At 43.6% G+C, this 14,848-nt stretch overlaps 1 protein-coding gene across 1 annotated transcript in view; it reads right to left on the bottom strand.

Moving 5' to 3' along the window:
- Chn2 (chimerin 2) overlaps window positions 1–14,848 on the bottom strand; it is a 265,682-nt gene that overhangs the window by 118,263 nt on the left and 132,571 nt on the right. Inside the window, exon 2 of the mRNA XM_055611796.1 lies at window positions 8,674–8,712. Coding sequence (XP_055467771.1) covers window positions 8,674–8,712 — 39 coding nt within the window. The remainder of the gene's footprint in view (window positions 1–8,673; window positions 8,713–14,848) is intronic.

The following is a 14,848-nucleotide window of genomic DNA, read 5'->3' as shown; positions in this document are numbered from 1 at the left end:
TGTGAGGGAGTTATGTTTGGAGACGCAACATCCAAATGGGACAAGAGCTTTAAGGACTGGCACCGAAGGAAGCCGCTTGTTTTCCCTGGGTCATTGGGATGAAGGGGCATGGGTCTCTCCTTGAGGGACTGAGGTGGAGTAGCTGTGGGTACACACGAAACAGTGACAGAAAGAGAAAGAAAAATGCCTCTGGCCAGGCGGTGGGGATATTTTCTTCTCTTTTGACAAATTATGTCTTATTTTTGAGATATAATTATATCATTTCTCCCGCCCCTTTCCTCCTTCTAAACCCTCCCATACACTCCTCTTTTGCTCTTCCAAATTCATGTCTTTTTACTAACTGTTGTTATACACATGTATCTGTATATACATACAGATATTCCTAAGTGTAATCTGTTCAGTAGAAGTATGATGTTACTTATATGTATGTTTTCAGGGCTGACCATTTGGTATTGGATAATCAATTGGTGTGATCCTCCCTGGGGAAGACGACTTCTCCCACTCTCATCATTCCTTAGTTGCCTGTAGCTCTTTGTGTGGAGCTAAGGCCTCATGAGCTTTCTTTCATCTGCCTTAGCATGTCTATTGCCCTTCTTTAGCTTATGTTTAGGCAGTCATGTTGGTCAGACTTTATGCATATAGCTTTTGATATTCCTAGAAGATACAATATCACAGCAAATCCCATGTTCCTCTGGATTTTACAATCTTTCCACCCCTTCTTTCACAGTGAACCTAAGCCATAGATGTAAGAGCTGCAGTTGTATCCGTTGGGACCAGGCTCTACAATTCTGCATTTTGATTGGTTGTGGCTTTCTATAATGATCTCCTTTGGTTACGAAGAGAGGTTCCTTTGATGAGGGGTGAGGGCTACACTCATCTGTGGGCACAGAAACAGATATTTAGGATGTAGTTAAGGATTATGCTGGTTTAGTACAGTGACAGTTGAAAGTTCTCTAGTATCCATGACATCCTTCGGTAGTTGGCTAGGTTTCCAGTCTGAGGCATGATTTACCTCGTGTTGAGTGGCTCTTAAGTCCAATTAGAGAGCTGTTGGTTACCACCAAGTTATGCATGCCACTACTGTATTCTTGTGGTTATTGTGCCGTGCTTGTCATTGTTGCGGTTTGCAGGCATCGTAGCTGGGTAAAATCATCTGGTATTTCCTTCTGGAAGCTTGCATGACACCTCGCCTTATGGTACCATGATATCTAGTCCTTAGAAAAGCTTTTAGGTCAGTTCCAGCTCAGGGGTTTTTGTGCTCTTTGTCCAAAGTATATGGCATCTTTCGTCCACCTCTGAGGGCAACCAAGTACAATAGAGAAAGCTTATATATAATGTTTTGGAGTTTTGGACAACTCCAAACAACAACTCAAAAAGAAGGCTTCTTATGGTTGGTGTTATTTTTATTGTCTTTGTTAATCTATGGATCTTGGATGGAACATTGTCAGTCCAGATGGAAATTTTCATATAAACTCTATACGTATATTTATATAGAGAGTTAGGTGTACTGTATGTATTTTAAAGTAGGTAGCTGGTAACATGATTCCTTAGGGCTTTTTCAGACACTCTTATTTTACCATCCTTTTTTCTTCTTCTGTATTTATCTTCCTCCTTCTTCCTTCCTAGAGCCTTCCATTTTTCCCATGTTCCCGATCAGATCACTTGTACCATGCTATTCCTCTCTATTGTTTTCCCAGCCCTGCCTCTGCAATGGTCTTCCCCCCCCCCCCCCCGGTTTCTACAGTTACACCAAGCTACGTATTTAACTAAAAGCCTCAGATGAGGGAGAACAGGCAATCCTATTGTTCTGGGTCTGAGTTACATCACTCAATATGATCTTTTTTAGTTTCATCCGTTTCCAGCAAAACCTCATGATTTCCTTTTCCTTTGTGGCTGAATAATATTCCATAGTGTATATGTACCATATTTTCATTATCCATTCATCGACTGTATTGCTTGTAGGACATCCAAGTTGTTCCGATTTCCCAGCTCTTGTGAATAGAATAGCAGTGAGCATGTCTGAGCAACTGTGGTAGAAGACATCCAGTCCTTTTTGCATATGCCGAAGAGTGAAATATCTGCGACACGTGGTAGACTTGTTTTTAGCTTTTTGAGAACCCTCCACGCCGATTTCCAGAGTGACTGAAACAGGCTGCAATCTCACCAACAGTGAATGAATGCTCTCTCTCCCCCACATTTGTTGTCAGCTATTTTGTTGATCTATGCCATTCTTGCTGGAATAAACTTTCCTAATTGTTAGAGATGATAAACACTTTTTCGAGTTTTGTTGTTTTTCAGTCATTGTTGATTAATGAATTATGTTGGAGGACGCAGCCCACTGTTGCCACCGCTGGTCAGGTGTTCCTGCAGTGTATAAGAAAGTAGGACAGAGGAGCCATGGAGAATAAGCTAGCAAGCACCACTCCTCTACAGGCGCTGCTCCAGTTCCTGCCTCTAGGTTCTTGCCTTGAGTTCCTGATCCCAGTTTCCCTCAGTGATGGAGTATGATTATAAGTCAAATAAACCCTTTCCTCCTCAACCTGATTTTGGTCATAGTTTTTACCATTGCAACATAAAGCAAACAAAGACACTGTCATTGCTAGGAACTTGCTGCAAACCAGAATTTCTGGCATGTTTTCATTGACTCTTCTGATACATTTCCTCCACTTCTTATTCGCTCATGCTAAGGAAGCTGTGGAGATGTCTGCTCATTCTGAAGGCACTGAAATTCACACAGACAATAGGAAGCAATCGAGTCTCAAATGTGAATATCCAGGCCCAAAGTCAGCAACTCTCTAACATAATTGATGGAATGGTCCCACGTGGGTCTGATCCCATTCAAGTTTATTGGAAGCTGTCATGAAATATAGATTTTCAGTCTTCATCCCTGGCAAGACTTATTCCATGAATCCAAAAGGAGCCTTCAAACTCTGTTTTCCTGAACCTTTCCAGAAGACTCTAGTGCACATCCAGGGAAGGAAGAACTATCTTTGCTTCACCGAAGGGAAGACCAAGCAGGGGCCACTGGGAATCAGAAAAGTGGGGAGACAATGTTTTATCACGTGTAGCAGAGGCTGTGAAAGTGTGCATGCGTAAAGAATGAGAGGGAGAGTACCCTGAAGGAGAAGAGGCTGAGATGGCGGAACTGAAGGATGCAGACCATAATGCACTTCTCCACAGTGTGCTGGATGTCAGCAGCTCAGATCCCATACCTTGCCCTCTGGGGCACTTGGCACCTTAGCCTAGAGAAATGCAGGATCACCAGCCACACACCTGGGAATGGAAGCTCCAGGGATAGTCTAGAAGAGGAACGAGGAAAGGCTTCTGCAGACCAGTAAGTTGGGGACCCACCTCTCCTCCTGGCCCCTCACAGCAGACATCAAGATTTGACGGCCCTTTTCTCAGCCAGGAGGTCTGAGACTCCTAAGGCTTGCTCTATGCTCTCTGAGCAGCAGAGTCTGCCAAAATGGAAAGGAGGCCAGGGTTATCACTTGGGTCATGAGTCTGTCTCTCCAGGTGATGACATGACAGCCAACTGCAATAAGAACCAAACCAAAGCCAGGCAGCTTCCTACCTTAGAATTCAGTAAAATCCTGCCCATTATTTGAAGGGTTAGCTAGCACAGACACCCATGGGAATAAATCTCCAAGGCACATTTAAGATAACTGAAACATGTCACTAAGTCTGAAAGTGTCACTTCCTGATTTAACTCAACAAACATTTCCCAAGCAAAATGCAAAGGTGAATGCAATTTTTAAGGCCCCATGGGTATAGAGGTGACACAGTAGGATCTACTTCTACAGCAATGTCCCATGCATACTGCAGGCCCTCCCTAGCCAGGGCTTCTCAGCACAGGAGAGAATTCTTCCACTGAACCAAGCTGTATGGAGGTCACTGAGGAGTGTGGAGGCAGAGAAAGGGATACCCATCTTCCCTTGAAATCTAAGGTGTGAGAGAGCTAATCTTTTATTCTTTAGTAACTTGACTCACCTTGTCAACATATGGATAAGACAACATGTTCCCGGGGATGATGTGGGAAAGCTCATGCTTGGATAGTGCCAAATCCACTCAAAGCCATCATTTCCTAGGACTGTGATGGGTCTCCAGGCTGGGCTCTGCAGTTCACGCCCTTCCAGAGCTAGAGCTGCATCCAGCCAATGGATGAGAAATAAGCAGTACCACTGTGGGCACTGCTATGTCTTCCCCCCTTTCACAGAAAACGTCCCAGGTGTGAGCAACAGGTTAGTGATGCTACAGGTGACTTCCTGGTCCCAGCTTCACCTCCAGCTACAATGGGAGGCTCTGCCCTGCTAACATCATGTTATCTTAAAATCTTCTGCTTGGCCAATGGCACCACTGCAACCCAAAACAAGGCTTGTGGGGCTCCAAAGCAGGAAGCCAGGTTATCTGTGCACACAAGCAAGACCTATGGGGTTTGACAAATTGCAGACATGCTATTTTCATGACTCACAGATTGGGATAGGATCTAAGAATAACTACTATCATGTTCCTGGCAGGTGATTTGGCTATGGCACTTCTACAGATGTGAGGTTATTTAGAAAAAGTGGCCCAAGCTCTGAGTGTTCGACTTCCCACTGGAGGAAATCTCCTGGGAGAGCTGTCAGCCTAGCATTGGCTACCTGCTTAGCTTTTGGTTTCTTACAAAAGAAAACCCCAGAATATTTCCACAATTGTTGGCTTTTGAGCTTGCCAGCTCCAGGCCCACATTTCATACAGTTCTGACTTACATTCAAAGGTAGTTTCTTCATTACTTCTTAGAGAATTCAAAAGTGGCAAATCTTTAAGACCATTAACTCCAACACTTCCTCAGTGACTTTGGTGACAGTTGGGGGTTGGTCTTAGTAGTTAAGCTACAGATAAATGGTGTTTATGGATAAGATTATCTCATGGACATAGCTGCAAGTGATAGTGTTTGACTCTAAGAGAACAACAAAATTTTCTAATCCCACAGAGAAGTAGAGAGAGCAAAGATTTAGGGCCATCATGTGACACTGGGGTTCCTCAAGTCAAGTCCTGGTCTTAGACATCCTTATGACCCCACAGCTCCTAGTACATTCTCTAACTTAAGACAGGGCCTATATATACACTGACTGAATGACTAAATGAAGGAATACTATGCATACACCACTGGAAAAGAAGATTTTTCAGGATCCTTCCTGGCTAGTGTCCATGCCTAGTATTTGTAGTAACCTCTTCAGCATCTTTCCTCTTCCTCCCCTTCCAGTGTTTCTCTGCATTTTTGATCATGTTTTTTATAGGATTGATTCAAAACTGAATACTGATCAGTTTACAAAGGTAAGTAGTTAAAAACACCCTGACCTGTCTTCTCCATGTTTTTCTACTTCCCCACTATTCCATAAGATTCCCTGCACTCTGCCCAAAGTTTGGCTGTGAGTTTCAGCATCTGTGTCTCTGCTGGGTGGCATTTTTTCAGAGGACATCTATGGAAGGCTCCTGTCCTGTTCCCTCTCTTCAACCCCATCCAGTGTCTACCCTGTTTGCCTTCTGAATGAGAATTAAGCATCCTCCCTAGGGTCCTCCTTGTTACTTAGCTTCTTTAAGTCTGTTGATTGTAGTATGGTTATACTGTATTATATGGCTAATATCCACTTAAGAAGACCAACAGAGCCAACAAATCCGGGCCCAGGGGGTCCTGCAGAGACTGATGCCCCAACCAAGGACCATGCATAGAGAAGACCCAGGATACCTGCTCAGATATAGCTGAGGCAGCTCAGTCTTCATGTGGGTCACTTAGTAAGGGGACCAGGGGCTCTCTCTGACTAGAACTCTGTTGCCTGCTCTTTAATCACTTCAACCCAGGCTGAGGTGGCCTTGCCAGGCCACAGAAGAAGAGGATGAAAGCAGTCCTAAAGAGATTTGATAGTTAGGGTCAGTCCCCTTTCTGAGGACTAGGGGACAGGGATGGAGGGAAGAGGGAGGGAGAGTGGGACCTGGAGGAGATGAGAGAGGGGAATATGATCGGGATATAAAATGAATAAATTAATAATAATAAAATACACCCTGACCACAGAGATGAAATCAGGAGTAGGAAAATGAGTTCAATGAGGGCTGAAACTTAATTCTGATGCTTTACTTAAAGTGTTAATAAATGGATGGTCTCTTTGCCTGCTGTTTCCAAAAACATCCTTGGTGGTATAGGGTCTGTCTGGAAATGACATAGGAAGAACATGTTAAAATCCAGACATGGAAAAGTAGAACCAAAAAGGAAGACAGGTGAGTGGAAAGGGTCATACCCAAAGCCAGTGTCTCTAGTCTTTCTAAAGTCAGTCTATGTGACTGACTGGGACATTCTGTTAACTTGCAACCAAGAGCATTACAATTAGCAATAAAAAAAGCAAGTTTCTTAAAGTCAATCTTCAGGAGTAGACTAAGTTTTTGGTAAGAATGATATCAGAACTGGGTCGAACACTTTGTAACAACATCAAATAAGTGAATGTAATGGCATATAACAGTCATTGAAAACAAAGGTCTTTTTTTTCATTTTTTTTTTGCAAGTTATGGGTTTATGTCTATCCCTCACTAGCCTATAAGTTGCAGATGGATGTTGGCTACATTATTTTCATTGTTGATATCCAGTATTATCATTAGAAATACCAGAAGTGATGATGATGGTAATGCTGGGAGTCTGATGGCACAGTGTGAGCCTGATAACAATAAAACATGAGGTGATTCATAAGGGTGTCAACACCTATCACAAAAAATTCCCCAATCTACAGTGACCAAGAACTTCTCTTCTTAGTGATGTTCCATAGGGCTTTGATCAATATGGCTGGGTGTCCTGTGCGTCCTATGCCCTTTACTTTTGTAAATTCATCCACTTCAGGGCTCTCAGTAACAAATGCCTATTACTCTGATATAATAAAGAATTTTGTATATACCACTGAATTTGTATTAAAAGCTCAAACTCTGACTTCTGCAAGTAAGGTTTTATGACTTTAGATCCAAAAATAAAATTTCAACCTAATAGCCTATGGTAAAAATTGATATTGTGGACGTGTAATTAGTAATGCTCTCCCTAGCTTCTTTAGGATATAAAAGTGCTTTCAAGAAATAAAGTGGGTGGCCCAAGGTCACTTAGAAAGAGAGGAGATGAATTTGAGCCAATGTCGTGTATTTCAGCAAAGCTCCTGGTAGTGGCATTTGCTCAACAAATATTTATTGGGTTTTTAATGTCCACTAGGTAAAGTGCAATGCCCAGTAAGGCAAGGACAGCCCACCATCTCTTCCTACACATAGTTCGTTGATTTACTGTCAGAGTGCTTCACACTCCATTAGGAAACAAACAAACAAAAACATCCAATTACTAAGTCATTAGCACTGCCTTTTAAAATCGAAGATGGGAAAGCAGAGGCCTAAATTGGAAAGGGCCCTTGGAGACCCACATAGCCCCTAACTTCACAGATGGGAGAACAGACTCGTGTAATAAAGAATGAGGTGTCCCTGCACGTGCCTGCACAGAAAGATGAAGGCTATATATCTGTGAGGGGAACTGAGAGCGCCAAGGGCAACGAAATCCATTAGACAAAAGAGTGGCAAAGGCCTCGGTACCCAGAGTGTTTTTAAATTTTTAAACACGAGAGGCATATGCCTTACAAGATGACAGAAAGCATGCGTCAGGAGGGAGAGGTGGACTGCATCATGAGGCAGTGACTGGTTTGTGCAGTATGGAAAATTCTTACTCTCAGATTAACAAATGGGTTGTGTGCGTGGTGTGTGTGTGTGTGTGTGTGTGTGTGTGTGTGTGTGTGTGTGTGTGTGTTTGTAGATATATACAGGCCAGAGGTTAATACCAAGTTTCTTCCTTGATCATCTACAGATTATTTTCTGAGACTGAGCTTCTTAAATGAACCCAGAGCTCACTGATTAGGCTCGACTGGCTGGCCAGCAGGACCCAGGTACCCTCCTGTCTCTACCCTGCCGCTAGGATTAGAGGCATATGCAACAGTGCTTTTACATAGGTACTGGGGTTCTGGATTCAAGTTCTTAAATTCTTATGCCTGTGAAGCAAGCAGTACACTGGCTGTGAGCTGGGAGGACCACCTGCCTAAGCCATGGTGGGTTTTATCCCTCCTGCCACAGTCCTTCCTTCACTTAACAGGGAATTCTGGGCCAGACACATGATGCCAGGGAGAGAGAGAAAAAGAGTCTGAGGTAATGACCATTGCCTGCCTTCAGGACAGGAGCTGTTGGGTGGCTGATGTTCAGACATGAGCTATGCTTCTAAATAGTCACCTGAAGTGAACAGTCTGCTCACTGTGTGTTCATTTTTCAGCAGTTCATGTCAAACGCTATTATAGCCCTGGGGTGAAGAGCAAGGAGCATAATTCACGGTGCTCAATAATACGCCCTTGCTGACCAAATGCACAGAAAATGAAAATATGCCTCAGACAGAAAGTGAGAAGGCCCCCCTCCATTCTGAAGGACTCCCAAAATGGGTTATACAGGTCACTGGCTGTTAGAGGTTTCGGTCAGGGACAAGTGCAGGGTCAACCCTCTCTGTCAGGCATCTCTACTGTGTGAAAAGAGCTTGGGTGGCGGTGCGGGGGGGCTGCTTATGAGACCACTCATGCACCGCACCGGCAAAAAGGATCTCTGAAGACTTGCAGAGGTTTTTCCATCGTTGGTACTCACAGTATGATTTCCATATTGGAGGCTGGTATTCCTCGGCATCTAGAATGAAGAGAGAGATCACATCAGACTGCATGTCAACCTGCCAGCCCATGTTTTCCCTGGAGGAGGGCCCGCCTGTCAGCTGAACTCACATCCAACCCAGGTGCCTCTCCACTCATGAAAAGCACAGTTCCAGGCACAGAAGTGGAACGTGCATAGATATCTTGTGGAACCAACAACAACAGTCTCTTTGGATCACTTCTATGACAGAATAAACCACTTAACAGTTTTCTGAGTCCAGTAAATTAAAAAAAAAAAAGGATGTTTAAAGTAATTAACTTGATTGCACTCTGTAGTGATCTTTTTAAAATATATTTACTCAACTTGGCAAAATAAACACATAATTTATCTCAAAGTTTCTAGCCAGATCTTTAGTCCATTTATTAAGACACGAGGGAAGGACGCAAAGTGGCAAGCATGCAATATTAGATATGGAAGGCCCAAAGCTACTACATTCCTAAAGGCCTGACGATGGAGACACTGATGATGCTATTGCAATTGTATTAGCTCCTTGAATGAAGTCCAGCCTGGGACTTAGGCTATTTCCAGGAGTCACACAACAATTGCAAGTGACAGATGAGAGAGTTCCAGCAGAGGAGGAAGCTGTTTTTCATCACCCTCAGAATCAGACACAGGGCGGCAATGGCTGCTCCACCAGCTCCTGACTCATGTGACAGCTGAGCTCACTCTCCCTTAAAGTTAGTGTCCTGTGTGCCCACAGCTGTGAGCCTAAGGAAGCTCCTTGCAGCCTAGATAGCCAGGGGAGGAGAGTTTGACCCAGGATATGCGTGGCTCAGAAGGAAGCCTGAATTCTACAATGTAGCCCAGTTACAATGTAGCCCTGCTGTGTGCTTCCCACTTCCAGCCACAGCCACCCACCCTGTCCTCTCCCCATCCCTGGGCTTCTGTCCTGTTAGGACTTTCCTAAGTTTGGAAGAAATTACTGAGAAAGTTTTTCTCTCTGGGGAAAAACAATGCTATTTATTGATCAATATCAACTCCAAAGTAATAAACTTTTCACCCAAATCCTGCTGGGTTATGCTTGTTTAGCTTCATTTATTTTACAATGACTATCTTGTACGCTTGGCCCATCACTTCCCGGGGCTCAAAGGTCACTGTGTGCCCTTCAGAAACAGGGCCATACAAGACTGCAGTGCACTGCTGGTTTGTCTTTGTCTTGTGACCAGATAGGCACTGTCATTAACTCTTTAAATTTTCTTTCATATTTATTTATTTCACGTGTACAAATGTTTTGCCTGCGTGTATGTGTGTGCTTCACATGTGTGCCCAGCGTCTGCAAAGATCTGAGCAGGGTGTTGAGCCCTCTGCTGTGGATGGTCGTGCGCCAGCATTTGCACACTGAGAACTGAACTCAAGAGTAACCAGTGCTCCACAACTCTGAGCCATCTCCCCAGCCCGCCGGCAGTAGCTGTTAATACTTGTGCCACGTAAGACAACGATGTCTCATAGGAATGAACTATGAACCTAAATAGCTGCTTCGCTTCATCCTATTTGCAGCATAAACCAATGTTAAACTTTGGCGCGGATGTTTATAAAATACTTTTTAAAATCAAATAAAGCAACTTGCTAAGTTTACAGTAAAATTCTACCTACCCCCTACAGTAAAATTCTATCTACCCTACCCCCTCCCATGCCTCTTCATCAGAAAAGGCAGGCTCCCGTATGCTCGAATGTGGAAAACATCTGCAAAAATATTTTTCTTAGATAAATACAAATCAATACAGGCAAGTGTACACACATACTTGAACATGTACACATATGGAGTAATACACATAAACAAAAAATGTTATACAGAAATTAAGAGACACTACCTAAGACATTATACGTAGGGAGAAAAACTCTACCTATAACATCTTTTATTTCAGGCGAGCTTATTCTATGGGGTAGGTACAAACCCCAGACTAGATGTGGTCAAGGTTGTTCCGTACCTAAACACTACTTCCTGTGGACTCGGGACAGGTCTTAAGGCAGAGGAAGTAGCCCCCTGTGAGAATACAGTCCTGAGCGTGGCTTAGATCTGCGAAGATGTTCTCATGTCAGTTTAAATTAGACAGCCTCGCTACCCAGTCTTGTCCTGAGAACAGCCTAGTATGGTGTTTCCTCAGGCACAGCAGCCCCATTAACTTTCATACAGCCTGCCTTACTTGCTCGGTAAGCATTTTTCCTTTGCCCTTGCTTCCTGTTGTCAACACAGCTCAGAGATGAAGAAAGCTTCCTAGAGAAACTGAGGATCTCAATAGCCCCTAGCCACAACCTGCCAACATCTTCCCCGTGTGCCAAACAGGTTTCACTGTGGTCTGCAGGGTCCTGCTCTGTCTGGAGCCTGGACCCTTGAGTCCACCGCATGCATTTTCCCATCCTACATCTCACCGGGCCAGCTTCTGGGTCCTTAGAATAAACAACGCCTTTCTGAGTCTGCACCTTTGCCCTGGGAACTATCTCTACAATGCTCACTAAGAGGTCTTGGCGTGGCCCATTTGTCCCATCATGTAGGGTTCAATCCAAATGTTACCTCCTACGGGACTTGACCTTAACCCAGTCCCTCTTGCATCACACAGCTTGATTTTCTTCATAGCTCCTATTACCATAGCGATTGTTTATTGATTGCTTTTTTTATGACTGGTCTCACCCCACTTGTTTGTCAAACTCCATTAAAACAGGAGCCCTGCTGCACTCACTTGGCGTCTCCGGCCCTTAGAAAGGTGCCTGGCTTATACAAAGACTGCAGAAACAAACCAGAAGCGCCAGTGGGCCAATGGTGGGCACAGATGCCTCCTCAAAACCTAAAACAAAAACATTACATAAATGAATACATTTATGAGGCCGGGAGCAGTGGTACAGGCCTATAATCCCAGCACTCAGGAGGCAGAGGCAGCTGCGAGTATCTAAGAGCTCCAGGCCAGCTAGAGCTGTGCAGTGAGACACTATCTAATATATATATGAACTCTCAGGGTTCAAGGGCTTCCTCAGACAAGCACTTCTGAGTACCATGAAGCAAAATCCTTTCTGCCTCCTACACTGAGTCCCAGGGTTTCATGGGAATCACTAAGATGCTAACTATGTGATGCTCCCAAGAGAGAGCTGTGATCTGCATAAAGTCCTCTGATGCAGTGGGCTGCTATTACTGTGTCACCAGGATGTCACCCCTTCCTGATTCTTCCCAGGTGGCTCACTGCTATTGTCTTCGCTCTCCCCACTGCAGCCATTGACGGTCTTCATTTTCTCAGACCAGGAGCCTGTAATTAAGTTCCAGGGCTGTTGTCATGGAAGTTTCTTCTTTCATATAAAAGAATTCAAATTGAGAGGCCATTTGTTATGCTCCAGTGGAACGACTATAATTACCTCAGCCTTCGAGACATGTTCCACAAGCCACTACGGTACACTACTCAGAGGCCACGGTCAAAGGACGAGCACATGATAATTTTAATATGTCATAACAAATCCTTAGTTGACTCCAACACCACCTCACTAACAAGAACGCTATTTGCTCCAATATGTTTCCATGATCCACTTCGCTCCTTAATGATGGGGTTCACGCTTGAATTTGCTGACACTTTTCACTTTGTCCTTTTCCTTCTGTCTCAGATAAGTTCTCAGGAATCTCTGAACCTGTTCCACAGCTGAGGATGCTCTTGAACTTCTGATCCTACTGCTGGGACTGGAGATATTCACTACTACACTAGGTTCATGAAGTGTTGGGGATTGAACCCATGACCTTCTATATGCTAGGTAATATGTACTTTACCAACGTAATTACAACCTTAGTTCCACATTCCCTTTAAAATTGGAGTAGGCCTTCAAGGTCATTTAGTTTTTCTTCATTACTTGGTAAATGGGTAAAATAAGACACAGAACTATTAAATGGATTCCCCAAGGTTATAAAAAGAGTTAGAGGCAGAAGCCAGTGTTGTTCTTCAGGACCTAGATGTATCTGTCATATATTTTAGCCAGGCAGGCCCCTCCAACTTACATATATTGAGGTTAAGAAAAGGTCTTTATCATAACAGATTTGTTATTTTGATTCTTGTGATGCTTGAAAGAAAAGAAATTAGTGCCACAACTTCCCACCGAGTCAGGGTGGGACACTACTGGATCTATCCATCCTCTCCATGCCCTGTGGTCCAGGAGACAGCCTCTGCACTGAGGCCATCTAGATTCAACGCCCCACCCTCTTCCTCACTGTGAGACCTCAGGAGGGTTATCTAATCTTTCTGGGACTCAGCCCTTTAACCTATGAAAAGAGAGTAAGAATGCTTCTCAACATAAAGCATTCTGACAATGGAAGGGTTCATGTGTATAACAGATTAGTCTACAAAGATAAAACAAGAATACTTCAGGTCAGTATATCCATAGAAGAGACTGAGAGACACACAAAGAAAGGGTACAATAAAAAAGTAAAGGGGTTGGGGAGATGGCTCAGTGGATAGAGAGGCATGAGGGTTAGAGCTCAGATTTCTAGAAGCCACATAAAGCTGGATTTGATAGCAAGACAGGAGCCCGAGACAGGAGAACCCCCAGGCCAACAAGCCTGGCATATGAAGGGATGAACAATAAGAGATGCTCTCTCAAACAAGGCGGAAAGCAAGTACAGCTTGTCCTCTGACATTCATAGGACAAGCATGCTCTCTGCTCCCAACAAAACACACATCAAACACACACAAAGATTCTAGAAAATAAAAAAGGGAAAGGATGGACATGGGATAGACTATGAGAATACACTAAAATGAAAGGCTTTCTTTGACAATAAAGTAAATCCTATGCTTACAACATAGGATTTATGTTGTAACAAATTTTTTTAACAACAGGGAAATATTCCTGCCACATTGTTACTGATAAAATTACAAAGCAATCAGTTAATCAATTTATTATCAAGGAAAAGCTCGTTCTCTCTTTTTTAGATATCATCCTAGTCGGTAGCCTAGCCTCTCAAAACTCAAAACAATTGTCCTGCCTTAGGCTCCCAAGTACTGAGATTACAGATACAAGTTACCACCTTGTGTGTGTGTGTGTGTGTGTGTGTGTGTGTGTGTGTGTGTGTGAGTGTGTGTGTGTGTATGTGTATGTGTGTATAGTTCATGCATGTTCATGTGGGTACATGTGTATGCATGTGCTGTGGAGACAGAGGTCACTGTTGAGTGTTATTTCTCTGGTGGTATCTGCCGTGGTGGTTTTGAGACAGTTTCTCACTGGTCTGGAGCTAACTGAGGAGGCTGAAGATTGAGCTCCAGGGATTGTCCTGTTTCTGCTTTTCCCAGAGCTGGGGCTGTAAGGGTAGTTTACCATACCTGACTTTTTAAAAATGTGAGTTCTAAGGATCAAACTCAGATTCTCTCACTTGTTGACTGGGTTATCACCCAAGGAATAATCAAACAAACAAACAAATTCATATCCCCTGAAACACAAAATGCCATTATACCTGGTGTTGAATGGGTAACCCTTCTTTTTCCCTAATTGCTTACCTGCATTTTGTAATTGCCTGTTTAGGTTTATATTGTTTGCATAAAAATGAGAAGGAATGGGACATAAATTTGGATGAGTGCTAGGCTTTTTTGTTGTTTTTGTTTTTAACACACTGCCTAAATAAAGCATCACCTCGAGAAGAAGCTGCTATAACAAAAACAACAGAAACAGGTCTTGTTTAACAGGGACAGCATTGGTGCTGACACAGGAAGAACGAAGGGTGACAGAAGGAGAACACAGAGCCATGCCTACTACCCTGACCCAGCTTTGAAAAACTCTGTGACATAGCGTGAGTCAACCATTCCAGGCAGCCTGGGAAGCAGCTATCTTTTCTCACTTAAAGGGTATAAAAGTGGGAAAATGTGTATGAATGCTTATAAAATGATCCAAAAAGAGGTAACAGGACCAAATGAAATGATCCATAAAGAATCTGAATAGTATTACAGAGAAGAGAAGGGAAGGGGAGGGCAGGGGATCAGAGAGAAAAGGGCACAAGAAGGAGAGGTAGGTAAGGGAGAAATGGGAAGGGAAAAAGGAGGGGAGAGGAAGGGAAAGGAGGAGAAAAGAGAAGAGAGGAGAAGAGGGGAGGGGAAGGGAGGGGAGAAGAAAAGAGAAGAGAAGAGAAGAGAAGAGAAGAGAAGAGAAGAGAAGAGAA

This window comes from Psammomys obesus, unplaced genomic scaffold (assembly GCF_907164565.1).
Source record: "Psammomys obesus unplaced genomic scaffold, mPsaObe1.curated_primary_1811, whole genome shotgun sequence".
NCBI lineage: Eukaryota > Metazoa > Chordata > Mammalia > Rodentia > Muridae > Psammomys > Psammomys obesus.
Note: the sequence above shows the minus strand (reverse complement) of the source record. Positions and strands in the feature narration are given on the sequence as shown.